This window comes from Onychostoma macrolepis, chromosome 18 (genome assembly GCF_012432095.1).
Source record: "Onychostoma macrolepis isolate SWU-2019 chromosome 18, ASM1243209v1, whole genome shotgun sequence".
Taxonomy (NCBI): Eukaryota; Metazoa; Chordata; class Actinopteri; order Cypriniformes; family Cyprinidae; genus Onychostoma; species Onychostoma macrolepis.
In genome coordinates, this window is record NC_081172.1 from 7,696,881 (window position 1) to 7,710,324 (window position 13,444).

General features: G+C 37.0%; 1 protein-coding gene across 5 annotated transcripts in view; it reads left to right on the forward strand.

Moving 5' to 3' along the window:
• The window catches only part of bicd1a (bicaudal D homolog 1a), a 91,466-nt gene that overhangs the window by 23,471 nt on the left and 54,551 nt on the right, over window positions 1–13,444 (forward strand). For 4 of the 5 annotated variants that reach the window (XM_058751024.1, XM_058751025.1, XM_058751022.1 and 1 more), the window contains 2 exons: window positions 9,908–9,977; window positions 10,300–10,374. In XM_058751024.1, coding sequence (XP_058607007.1) covers window positions 10,348–10,374 — 27 coding nt within the window. In that variant the 5' untranslated portion in view covers window positions 9,908–9,977; window positions 10,300–10,347. The remainder of the gene's footprint in view (window positions 1–9,907; window positions 9,978–10,299; window positions 10,375–13,444) is intronic. The other variant, XM_058751023.1, reaches the window with a different exon arrangement.

A 13,444-nucleotide genomic window follows, 5' to 3' on the forward strand; every position in this document is an offset into this window, starting at 1 on the left:
GGGCTAAAGGTGCCCGGGTAAAGGCACCTTTGATATTATTTTCATCTAAACCACTAGATGGCACAAAAACATGGCGTAGCACTTTGCAAAACATTCGCTTTTCAACATGCACGATTTTATTTGTCTGATCTTTGATGCGATCGTGCACAGAAGTGCAAAGTTGATTCTGTGCTTACTTGATCTTATATTTTATGTTTTTTAAAATGTTGTAGATTTAAGTAGCAAATGAGAATCGCTAAAATTAATGCATATATTTTGAGACAAAGGCCTTCTTTATGCTTTTCAGTTTTGCTTAAGATAATTAAAGCAACAGTTTTTAAATAAAGAAAGAATATGTAAAAGTATGTATTTGGGGTAAAAAGCGCCTCTGCTGTTGGGGCTAAAGGCGCAGTAATTAACATGATAATTAAAAGATGGCTGACTTTTCCATTTGTTCACATGACATGGTTAGATTCAGATGGTAAATATAATTTATTATGTTGTTATAAATATCATATATATTATGTATGTGTCCATATTAGAGATAATCACAATGTTTAGAATTAAACCATCATATTTAAAAACATGATATTTATCATATAATAAAATATCATTTGTTGTTAGCCTACTACTGTAAATATATTTTCAATTATTATTGGATCTCCTTCAATACTTTCAGAATCTTTACTTATTAAAATGACTTTATTTCTGTATTTTAAAATATATTTTTTATATTAACATATTTTAATGACAGTAGGCCTATATTTATTGAACACCTTTTCTTTTTTTTTTAATTAAGCAGAAAACAGTACAAACTTTGCTAAAGTGATTGTTTTTAACAAGTATTAACTTAGACATTATAAAAAAAAAACATTATTTTAGCTGAAGTATTTGTATCAATACCGTGAGCCCCGTGTGTGGGGTAAAAGGCCCCCTTTGTCACCTCATACATTTATACGATTTTTAAACAAAATAAACAACTTGAATGATTTATTTTCACACAAAATCTGTTGCTCCATTAATGTTCAATACAACGTATATATTTTTTCGGCAATTCTACATTTTAATTGCGCAGCGCTGTGAATATCACATTTTTTCTTAAGGTGGGCCTTTAGCCCCGTTGTACCCTACTGTGTATAGAGTAGAAAAAGTAAAAGAAACTTACAGGTTGTACGTCAAATGAATGACTTCCAGGATTCTGTGGTTGTGGGTCTGAAGACCTTTCCTCCGTTCTTGTATATTGATTGGGGAAGCAGAGTGGGCAGGACTTTGAAAGCACTCTTCCTTTTAGCATCTAAACCATAAGAATAATACAGTGCAAGCTGTGAAACTGATCTCACAATCAAAGATGTTAGTGACGTGAGGTGCTGCTGCTGTGTACACTCACAGAAAACAATGTGCTCAAATTTTAAAGATGTGGGGCAGCTCCTGTAATATTACCTTGACTATCGACAAAGACATCAGCTCTCAGCGATATCTCTGACTATCGTCAATACACTATACTATCGTCTATCTGCACAACCCCACTAACAATTTAACCATTTCAAATTTCTGTAAACGAAACCATAAAATCTAAATTATTTCTTACCATGCCAAGTTTTTCTAGAAGCCTGGGGAACTCCTTCAAGATTTCTGGGATGCTTGTAGACCCATTACTGCGAATCCACCATTTCTCAAATTTTTTTGGGAGGCAAAACAAATTCTGTAAAATAAGGATGAAAAACTGGGTTAAAAGCTTGCAAAACCATACAGTATGCCAGCCTGTAAATCCAGTGATCTGCCTATTATTCATCAATCTCAAATACAAATTGTTATTTCTAGCAGTAACATATAAAGAACACATTACATGCCCTGCGTCCCAATGTGCATGCTATCCACCCTATCTGCCCTAAATAGTATTGAAAATTACTACTATCACATAGAATTTAGGATGAATAGTATGCACATTGGGATGCAGGAATAGCCTCTCTAACATACTGTTCAGCTGGATAAACTTGTGTTCTGATTAAAGCAACAAAAGCATTCTCTAAAACAGAGGAAGAAGGACTTCAAACACCATGAGAGATTAAGTCTAACTTTAGACAACATTTTAAGTAAAATATTTAAGAATATTACATACCATTTAAGAATAATATTACATACCTGCAATATTGTGGTTTAACGTTAAGGGTAGCTAATGCAGCTAAAGTTACCTGAGGAAAAAAGAGCGCGAAAATAAGTTATTGTTGGATTCGGCACGTCGCAGACATTTACTTGGAAAAAAAGGCCTTAAAAGATCAATTTTAGTACGAAAAGATCTAATTATGACAAAACATTACAAAGCCACACAGAAACTTTACACAGACAGTAAGTTAACTGTTAGTTATTTCTGACCTAAGGATAGGTATTCCTTTTCCATGAGGCGTTAAAATATAAAACTTTGCACGCGCGCACACACACACACACACACACACATATATAACTAATATATAGCCTATATATATATATAACTTTTATATAACAATAAAGAGATTGCTGAGGCCTTTTTTGTCAACAAAAAAATGTAGGCGGCTAACGTTACTTCATTCACAGAATAACGCTAACGTTAACCCCGCACAGCGACAGATCAAATATTACATTAACCGTGAAATCAGTGTGTTCTCACCACAGCTTATAAAAATAGAGGTAAATAATCATATTATCATATTAATTTACCTTATAATCCTGCTTGCTGCGAGTTGCTTGACCGTCTGACGACGAGACGAGTGAAGAATCCAGAAAATTCGATGAAGAGGAAAAATAAACAAACCGGTTGGGTCAAAATAACCCAACCCAGGTGTTCAGTGGTGAAAGAACCCCTTGCAGTCATTTGACCCAGCACTAACAACCCAACTATGTGTTTACAGTACCTCAAACAACCCAGAATTATGACCCAGCACAATTAACCCAACAATGTGTTTACAGAAATAACCCAGCACTTTTAAGAGTGTGGGATTATTCAGAGGGTTAATTTGACGTCTATAGAGCTTCTTAAAATAATCTTTACAAATCTGATTATCTTGTATGGCTAGTTCTTGTGGCTTTGTATTGTTTAGACTGTTCCAAGTGCTCCAGAACTGAACCTGATCGATTGTGTTTTCGATCTTCTGAAGCGTGTTGTTATAATAATCCAATTTCTTCTGTCTCAGTGTGTTTTTGTATTGTTTCAGAAGTTCTGAGTGCTTTAAGTGTAATTCTGAGTTGACTAGATCTTTGTGTTTTTGATTTGAAATTAATCGTAGCTCTTGTCTTGTTGTTTTACAGTCGTGGTCAAACCACTTTTCAGAAGGTTTTTGTTTAGCTCTGCTTTTGTGTTTATATGTGATAGTTTTATTTGAACTAGCCGTTTTTGCTATATTTTCAAAAATGTCATTAATATGTTTAATTGCTAAATTTATTCGTTTCCAATTATTATCATATGTTGAATTGTTAAACAGTGTTATGGAATTTCACTAGACTTCAATACTTTAATATATGTTTCAGCAGCATTACGAGTCCATCTATATGGTGTTTTGAGTTTATGTAGATGAACTGGCTTTTTATGAGTTTCTCTTGATTTGATGTTTTCAACTTAAATGAAAAGATTGATCTGGCTGTGATCAGACAGGGGTGACTGAGCTTTGACGGTAAGTGCACTGAAATGGGAGGGGCTTATATTTGATATGGCATAATCTACAACACTGTTGCCGAGGTTTGAGCTATAGGTAAATTGGCAAATAGGTAAATGATTCTACCATTGAGGATATAAAGACCTAAAGTTTGACAAAGGTGGGCTACCTCTTTCCCATGCATATTGACTCCAGTATCCTGGTTATTTCTTCTAGGTAGATTACTGAAGAGTTCTTGGGGTAAATGTGTGAACAGATGTTTATCTCCCGAGTTATCAATGTAGTCTAATTCTGAACCAGTTCGAACATTTAGATCCCCACATAGTACAATTTTCCCCAGAGTTTGATATTGATTTAATTTCTTCCTGTAAAGTGTAAAATACTTCATTGCCATAGTATGGGGAATCTGATGGAGGAATATAAATTCCACAGATAAAAAGGTCTTTATCTAGAATTCCAAAGCTTTTATCCAATTTTAACCAAATGTGATTTTTGCTGTACTGGTGATGTAAAAGGGGCAAGGTTATTTTTTTTATCCATATGACTAAACCTCCAGAATATCTACCACGATGTATTGAGTTGAGTTTCCAGGAGGGCACTATGATTTCAGAGTAACTTGCAGGACACAGAGTGGACACATCTGATCTACACCATGTTTCAACATTTGTGATGCTATTTAAAAAATCTGTGTTTGTGCCCTGAATATTCCAAAAGCTAATAGTTAAAATTTTTATATGATCGGCGATTAAGTAATGCTGCTGTTTATCTGGAGGCAACCCCCCCCCCCAAAAAAAAACTTCCTGAGCTGCTGCTGAGGGTGTCTGCTGTGATAGTACCTGGGCGTAGCTTGGTCTCTGCTGGGACGGGCCTTCAGTCCCTTTTGCTGTCAGTGAGACCATCCTGAAGTCATGGGTTGTCTGTGAAGGTCTTGTGGTGGTCTTGAGCGAGATGAAGGTCCAGATGGCTCAAACGGTTGCATTCTCACATTTCATTTTGCTCCTTTATAGCCGGTTGTTGGGAAGCGTCCAAGGGCAACATCTTTGATAGCTTTGGCAAAAATCCTAACTCCATCCTGATTCAGGTGGAGCCCGTCATACAGGTGCCATGGTCTTATAGAGCTGTGATGGACTAAGTGCACGTTGGGCAGACTGGAACAGGAGTGATGGACCTCTTCGTTGATCTTGTCAATCACAGAAGGTGGAATGTCGAGCCGTGGGAGAAAGGTGGAGACCTGTACATGTGAACTGGGGAATGTCTATGAGGCTTTGTCTGCCATCTCATGCATTGCCTTGGCCGTACCTTCATTTAAACTATGGAGGTCATTCGTATCCTGTATGAATGATAATACATTGCGGGCTGCCGAGATCATCACTAGTGAGCAGTTCATGAACGCGTTTTGTGTTTCTGCAGTGGAGCGCTAGAACTCGCTGTCTGGGGAAGAGTTTCTTGGGTTCAGTGTTCTTTCCAATTGAGCCCATCAGAAGAACTACTGAGGTGGTCTCTGGTGTTCTGTGGGACAGCGGCGGTGTGTGAGTGCGCTCCTTCACATGGCCATTCACTGTGTCTGGAGGTGTGGAGCTGTGTGACGTCGCTTCATGATGGAGTTGTAAACTACTCTCTGTGCAGCTGTTGTTGGGAGAGTCACTTTCCCTGTTTTTCAGCTGTAAACACATTGCAGTCTGTTCTTTCAGCTTTTCTTTTAACTCGTGGGTGTTTTTCGTGAACTTGAGTCCTCTTTCATTTTTGACATTTCAGCCTTAAGTTTCATGTTGACGTTGTGCAAATCCTTAATTTCAGCCTTTAGATTATTGACGGTAAATTCATCTGGGCGGCTCAGGATTAGCTGCTTTAATTCTGACACCTCCATCTCTAGAAGAGCCATTTTCTCAGGAAGACACCTGAGATAACTGGACGCATGTGTGGCCTGCTCAGTCATCAGTTCATCAGATGGGACCGGAGATGTGTTTACTGGAGACAAAGACTATAGAATACCCAAGACATGTCACTCGTATATTTTTGAATGGGGAAAAATGCAACGCAGGAAGCCCCGCCTTCTGAATGGAAGAGCCAATCGCTAATCGGTAAAATCAGCACGTAACTGTACCTGCCGTTAGAAGTCCCGGTTGCTATAGAAACAGTCAGTGCTCTGAGACGTGCGCTGAGGACTGCACATGCTAATCTAGCCTGAAAAATAAGCTTTTTATAATGCTATTTGAGCAAAAGAAACAACATTTATGATACAGTTGTTGACAGATTTCTTTGGAGATTTCAAATATGAAATTTAATCGTAAGCTTAGAGAACAGTTTTGGAGAATTTGATGTTTTCCCGTACAAAGAGATAGGGGCTGCACTTGCATGCCCAAGAGGCGTTTCAAAGATGGCCGCCGAGTGACATGACTTGTCTTAAAGAGACTTTGCTGGAGAGTAGGTCAGCAGTTCATTCTCATCTTCAGATTCCTCCTCTTTAACACGGCAAGGTGTTTCCTCCTCAACTGTCTGCTTTAAAAGGGGAAATGATTTTTTGAAAGCTTGGAGACTAGCTTCATTCCCTTGAATTAAGACCATTCCACTGTTGTACAGATTGATGGTTTGGAAATGGGAGTCAGCTGATTCAAAAATGCAGATCTGACTTCCTTTACAGATTCTCTTCTTCTTATTTGGTCATTTTAATTGGCCAAACCGTGATTTGATGGCATAAAATGCCCTCCAGGCCTTCTCATTCAAGGCCTTCACAGCCAGACTGAAGCCCCCTGATGCAGAGATCTCGATGCCCAGGTAAGTGTAGCTGGTGCTGTGCTCGAGGACTTCTCCTCTGTAACTGAACTGGTAGCTGCTTCCCTGAGACCTGGCCTTCTTCTGGAACACCATGACTCTGGTTTTGTCCAGGTTGACCGTCAGTGCCTATTCCTCACAGTACTGTTCCAGCAGGGCCAGGCTGTGCTGGAGACCCTCTGTTGTGAGGGACAGCAGAACCAGGTCATTTGACTTCAGAGTCGTGCAGAGCGAGGCCCGGGATGCTGCCAAGATTTTTGTTAATTAGAGTGTGGAGAGAATAGATGTGGTCGGATGTACGTTGTTTTGTTAAAAAGCCAATTTGTGATTTATTTAGGATGTTGCGTCTTGTAAGGAATGTCACTATGCGGTTGTTTATTATATTGCTGAAAAGCTTTGCTAGGTTACTGCCCACACAAATACCACGGTAATTACTGGGATCGGATTTATCTCCTTTTTTATATATAGGAGTGATCAGTCCTTCAGACCAGGTCTCAGGGAAGTCACCAGAGGATAAGATCAGATTGAATAATTTTGCCAGAGCTTGAATCATAATTTAACATTTTACATATAAAGGCTGCTGAGTTTGAGCATTTCATTACTGATGCTGTGTTGTCCACATGCCTTCTTTAATTTGAGATTTTTTATGTGCTCTGTTATATGTTGTTATAATCATGTCCGAAGGGTTTTGGTAATTTTTTATTGTTTTCTTTAAATCTTCTAGTTTTCTCTTTGTTTTTGTTTGGGGCTGGTTGAGGTCTGGTTCAAGTTTTTGGTAAAGAGTTTTAAAGTAAGACCCCCAGGCTGTGCCACACTGGAGTAATGTGTTTGATTTGGGGCTTTCAAATTTTTTAAAGAGATTCCAGAAATTGTTTTGGTCTATTGGTTCATCGATTTCATAAATTTTAGCTTCATAATATTGATCTCTTTTGTTGCAAATGAGCTTTTTATAATTTTTCAAACAGTTGGAGTAGGCGAGCTGTAGCGTCTGATTGGCCAGTTCTTTATGCTTTTTATTAGCAAGTCGTCGAAGGTATTTTCTTCAATTGCATTTTCTTCAATTTCTTTTCAATTGCATTCATTATCAAACCACATATTCTTTTTTATTTTTTGTTTGTTTATTCTATGTTTGTTTGGTTGTTTAGTGTTGGATATAGTGGCCAAAGTTTGAAATATATAATTAAGATTGGATGTTGCTGAGTTTATTCCATTAGTATCTGGAGTGAAATCTGTGGACATAAGGTCGGCCAGCATTTTTAGTGTAACAGAGCTGTCTGTCTGTCTGTCTATCTATCAATCATTGTCTATGGAAACAGTGTTACATTAATTTTTATGTTGATATTACTGTAATGTTGCAATGTTGTCATGCTGGGTTAATTGTTTTGTTGTTGTTTTTTTAACAGAGGCATTGAAATAACAACCAATGAAATGACAAAATAATTAAAATTCAATATTTAATGTCCACTTATTTATTTATTTATTTTCGAGTATTAACGGGATAATGTAAGGTCAGCCAGTTCATTGTGACCTAATCTTGGCTTCTTTTAGGCTTATTTACAAGTTTTGCTGCTTCCCTAAAAGTATACATGAGCTATGTGTACTTTACATAGCTATGGACAACCAGTGCAATGGAAATAATGCATCTGCAACAACCACAAAACATGCCACTTCCTTACTGGTCGCTGTCTCAGCCACCATAATGAAGCATTGCAATATAAAACATTCTCCAAGAGTGTATCTTTTCCTGAGGCTTGACATCATTTTATTTTTATTTTTTTAAATGTGCTGCTCCGTCTGGCCCTAAGTACTGGCGCCTATCACACAGCTGTGAAAACAGTCTGTTTAAGTGGATTTCACAATTTGAAGCGGAAAATCATTTCATATTTCTCACACCTGCTTGTGTATGTACGTCTGTGAGTGCATGTGAAACAGTGTGTATGTTTGTGCCAGCATTTCACTGGAAGCGAACCAGATAGACAGATGAAAGGTTTGTTCTGCTGGAGCTAAGAAGTGAAAGAGCAAACCCTTGAGATGCTCTTCTGAAGTTGTGAAAGACCCTGCTAGTGTACACAGGACAGAAAGAGTCAATTGGCAGTGCAGAAAGCATATTTTCTTGTCTAAAGCCCAAATAAGATTAATATTAATAGGTCTGCTATGAAAATTACTTTTCTTCCAGTAAAGATAGAAGTATGATAAACCATTGCCAGTTGGGTCAAGCTCAGAGCATAACAGTCAAGATATGGTTTTGTACCCTGCAAACAGTTTCCCATATCATAATACAACTCAAAATAGATTACCAGACACAAAAAGGCTGTTTTACGGCATGTAAATGCTTTAAACAGCACTGCAAATCCTGTGAGGGTTGGCTTTGTTTTCCAATTAAAATAACTAAATGTAAATTTAAACATAAATGTATAAACTTGTATAAACAAAAATGCCTGTGCCGTAAGGCAAAATCATTTATTTTCTTAAAATAATTCATAATAATTTATAAGACAAAATCTATGAAAGCAAATCTTAATCTCTTATGTTTTTTCTCAAGTAAATGTAATTTTTCTTATGATATTTAGATATTTTTATTGGAAAGCAAGCTTTCTGCAGTGAGAAATCTAATGAAAAATCTAAATTCTGATTGGATGAGTTGGATCTGAAGCCGCAGGTTCTATATTAAAGCAGTAAATTGCTGCGTTGTTTGGCAACCACAAACAGCCTAATTAACTATATTACTTACCATTAGAATTATTCAGATTATTATCATTATATGACATTTGTTTTGTTTTTTGTTTTTTTATCATTTTGCTTATGCCAACCTTTTATAAAACAGCCACTTGTGCCTAAGAACACACACTAATAAAATCTCTGGCCTCAAGTGACTTATTGCTTTATTCTAATATAGTGCAGTATAGTCATAATCAGCTCTGAAATGAATTGCCCAGTTTGGGTCGATTCTTCCAAACCACCCTGCTTTAGGCAGTAGTTTTTTGACTCTTGGAATAGTGAAGTGTAAACCTGGGTATTTGTAAGAAACAAATCTGTCATTAAGATTTTTAACTTCAGACTGTTGCTTCTAGATAAAATATGAATCCTTTATCCACAATATTGTTTTCTCCAGTGGAAAGCTTATTTCATCTGAATTAATGGAGAAATATGCACAGATCAAGCCCCATTTACAAGCGAAAATAGTTCTAACCAATGTGTTTATGGATTTTGATGTTGGAAGACAACAGAGGATGGACTTTTTCTCTGGAGGAAGCTGCTTTGTTATGGATTATATACTGGTATTTTGGCCAGAAGTGACAGATTAAAGTTAAAATACCTTTATGATGGGTTTGTTGATGCTTTTCACTTCACAAGACATTAAAAGGGTCATCTGATGCCCATTTTCCACAAGTTAATATGATACTTTAAGGTCTTAATGAAAAGTCTGTAACATAGTTTGGTTAAAATTTGTCAAAAATTTTGACAGGGTTTTTTTACTCAGACGTTGGGAGTAAATAACGACTGCTATATTCATTATTACATCCATCCAGTCTTGTCTACATCTGCTCCGACGGTGAAACAATGGCGGACTGATGACAGCTCACTCAGGACGGGTCTAAGGTAAGACACCAGTCCAGTCTGTGCTGAAATGCTACTGTCAATCAAACAATCGTGGGAGGAGCCTGGGTCCGTGTGACATCACACTGACAGGCATCTGAGATCAGCTCGATTTGAGAAAGGGGAAATGATTTAACAAGATTTAAAAAAAAAAAAAAACCACTGGGTGGATCTTCATCATTATAATGTGGTTGTGTACACACACTGCCAACACACATTTCAGTTCAAACTACTTGAAAAAGTGCATGTCGCATCCGATAATCACTGTAATTGATGGATTTGAGTCATGTGGATTACTTGTGGATTATCGTTATGTTTTTATCAGTTGTTCTGACGACAACCATTCACTGCACAGGAGTCATTTTTTGAGCAAATGATGAAGAAACAAACACATCTGAGGGTGAGTAAATTTTCATTTTTGGGTAAACTAATTCTTTCATTTAAATTCCAACTAAAAAATGAGATGAAGCTTTTTGCAAAGTAGCAAAACGTCAGCAAAAATTTGGGCTTAAAACTGCATAATATGCATAATGCTGTATGTTTTAATTAAAAAGACACTGAGCCCCTACTAAGAACGATATCTTTCTTTATTTGCATGCACTTTCTACTTGTTTCAGCACCAGTTTCAATCAGTCAAAAAATGGCACAAACATGCCCAAAACATCACACCTCATTCATTTAGACTTGATGTGTTTCTTAGAAGGAAACAGCAGAGCCTCTTTCTTTAGTGCATGTAGTCATGTATGCATAGCTGAATGCAGCACGTGTCTGCAAATCTCTTCATCCAATACTAAATACAGTTTTTAGACAACAATATCACTGCACAGCATGATGTATGTCAGTGTTCATGGTGCAACTTATTATATTCATCAAATCTAAGGTGGATAATCAGTATATGGAACTAAACTGAAAGGATTATTATGAGCAGAGCTTTTGCAAAACCAACATCTCTTGGGAGAAGATTTTGCTAATGAATGCAAAGCTCTGTGGGATAGATGACCCTTGGTTAGGTGTGACTGTTCTATGGCTGAATGTATTGGCCCCGGTGTTATGTGATAGTTCTCCAGGCGGCTGTTAAATGAGGGATTTCCTTTCAGGTCAGTGCGCCTGGTGATGGGCCTGTGGCCAGAAACCCAGCAGGAGATAAAATCAGAACAAGAGCTGTATCCGTACAACTCTGTGCTTGACTGTATCCTTGCAGCCAAGCACTGAGTGGTCAATCTCAGCACCTTTCTATCAAAGAATAATGGCAAATAAAGACATTGTAGCCTTAACAGGGGGAAGAAAAGAGCAGTGATGGAGGTTCTCTGTGGAAAGTTCAGCCGTTGACATCAAACGTCATTTCCAACTTTAAATATTGAGGTGTGTTATATATTAAAGTCGACATGTACAGTAGGGCCATTTTGCCCATTTTATATATATATATGAATAATAGAAAGAATTTAAGAATGCGTTAGATTGATCAAAATTGACAGTGCAGGCATTTATAATGTTAAAAAAATTAGATCTAAAAAAAGACGTTTTCGACAAAAATGTTAAGCAACACAACATTGATAATCATAAGAAATGTTTCTTGAGCACCAACTGAGCATATTAGAATAATTTCTGAAGGATCATATAACAATGAAGAATGTGTTGTCATTCTTCTCGTCAATAGAAAACAGACATTTTAATTGTAGAAATATTTCACAATATTACTGTTTGTACTGTATTTTTTTAGCAAATAAACGCCAAAAAAAGACACAAAAACTTTTGAATGGTGTTGCATGTGTATGTCATATGTAATAAGACATATTTCCAAGTCATGCTGGACAAGAAAATTATGAAGAAATCAATTTTATTCATCAGGAATTGATTGAATAGTGAAAAATGGTCTCTTTATGACCGAAGCTCATAATGAAACACATTTTCCATGATAATGCTATATTGCTTTCTATATTGATTTCTAGTCTTTTTTTAGTTTTGGGAATATATATTTATATAAAATTTGCTAAATGTTATTACAGGGAGGGGTTAAAAAATAACAGGGCTTTTGATGAAAAATTATAAATATAAACTTTTAGTAACACTTAAGTATAGGGACCAATTCTCACTATTAAGTTGCTTATTATCATACCTATTATTAACATACTGGCTGTTTATTAGTACTTATAAAGAACACATTCTGCATGACCATATTCCACATCCCTGTCTGACCCAATACCTAAACAACTACCTTACTAACTATTAATAAGCAGCAATTTAGGAGTCTGAGGCAAAAGTCATAGTTAATGGTTTGTTAATAGCGAGAATTGGACCTTAAAATAAAGTGTGACCAAACAATTTAAATAATAAATCTGATCAATCATTCTCACTAGAATCAAGGGGTATTGATTTTAATGAACTGAATGTATAAAAATGTTAAATATAGTTTAAAATATGACTGTTTTACCTGGGTGAGCCCATGCACACATTGGTTTGAGCGACATTCATAGCTCCTAAAATCAGGAGAGTACATGCCTCCAAACACTTTCCAAATGGTTTCAGTTTCAACTTAACCTCAGCCTTTGCCTCAACTGATATGTTCACAATGTGTTCACTTTGTGACAGCTGCATATCAGCACAAGCCATGCCTTCTCAATCCTGACACTTTTAAAGGATGAACTATTGGACAACTCTCAAATACATGTGTTTTTGGTCGTTCTACACCCTGTTGTCTTTGTGACCTTTTCCTTTCTGTTCATCAATACTTTCCTATCCACGCAAGGGAGTGGACATAAAACTGGTTCCATTGGAAGCGGTAGATGAAGAATGTTTTTTTGGCCTGAGATGATAAGCAGGATTATAAGCCCACATTGAGTGCTTGTGTCCCAAGTCTGCTTTAGAGAGATCCAGACTGGGGCCTTTGGCACCAGAGCCGCCTCATCAAACACTCCTGGGACACAGCCTTGAGGCCAGAGCGAGGAGACCAGGATGTCCAGCAGACTTTACTAGAATCATCTTCTCCACAGGGATCACCATCACAAGCCCCAGATGCTTCTGAATATCGGAAGCGAGGAAACAATATGCTGCAGTTCTCAGGCATCATCTGCGAATTCGAATGTTTTATTCCCACGAAGGGGTCCGTGTACTTTTGCGTCCATTCATTTTTCGTTTTATAACCCAGAAATGAAATACGGAAAATGCGGTTTCTTCCATAATGGTTCGAACTCTGATGAATAAATAAGCAGGAACAAACTCATTTTCATTATTCAAAATTCCTATTTCATTAAAAATCGTAAAAATGATATAAAGCTCTTTTTTTTTGTAAAGTATGTAAATGCTAAGTTTAATTTCTACCTTTTTTGAGTGTTTCTATACAGACGCACCCTCTCGCGCTACTGACCTAGCTACCATAACTGCTTTATGAAAACATTTCGCTTCGATATTTAGTGTCCCGCAGCAGCAGAGAGCGCGCCGTCAGCACAGCTGAAGAGTTCTGCGTTCAAATA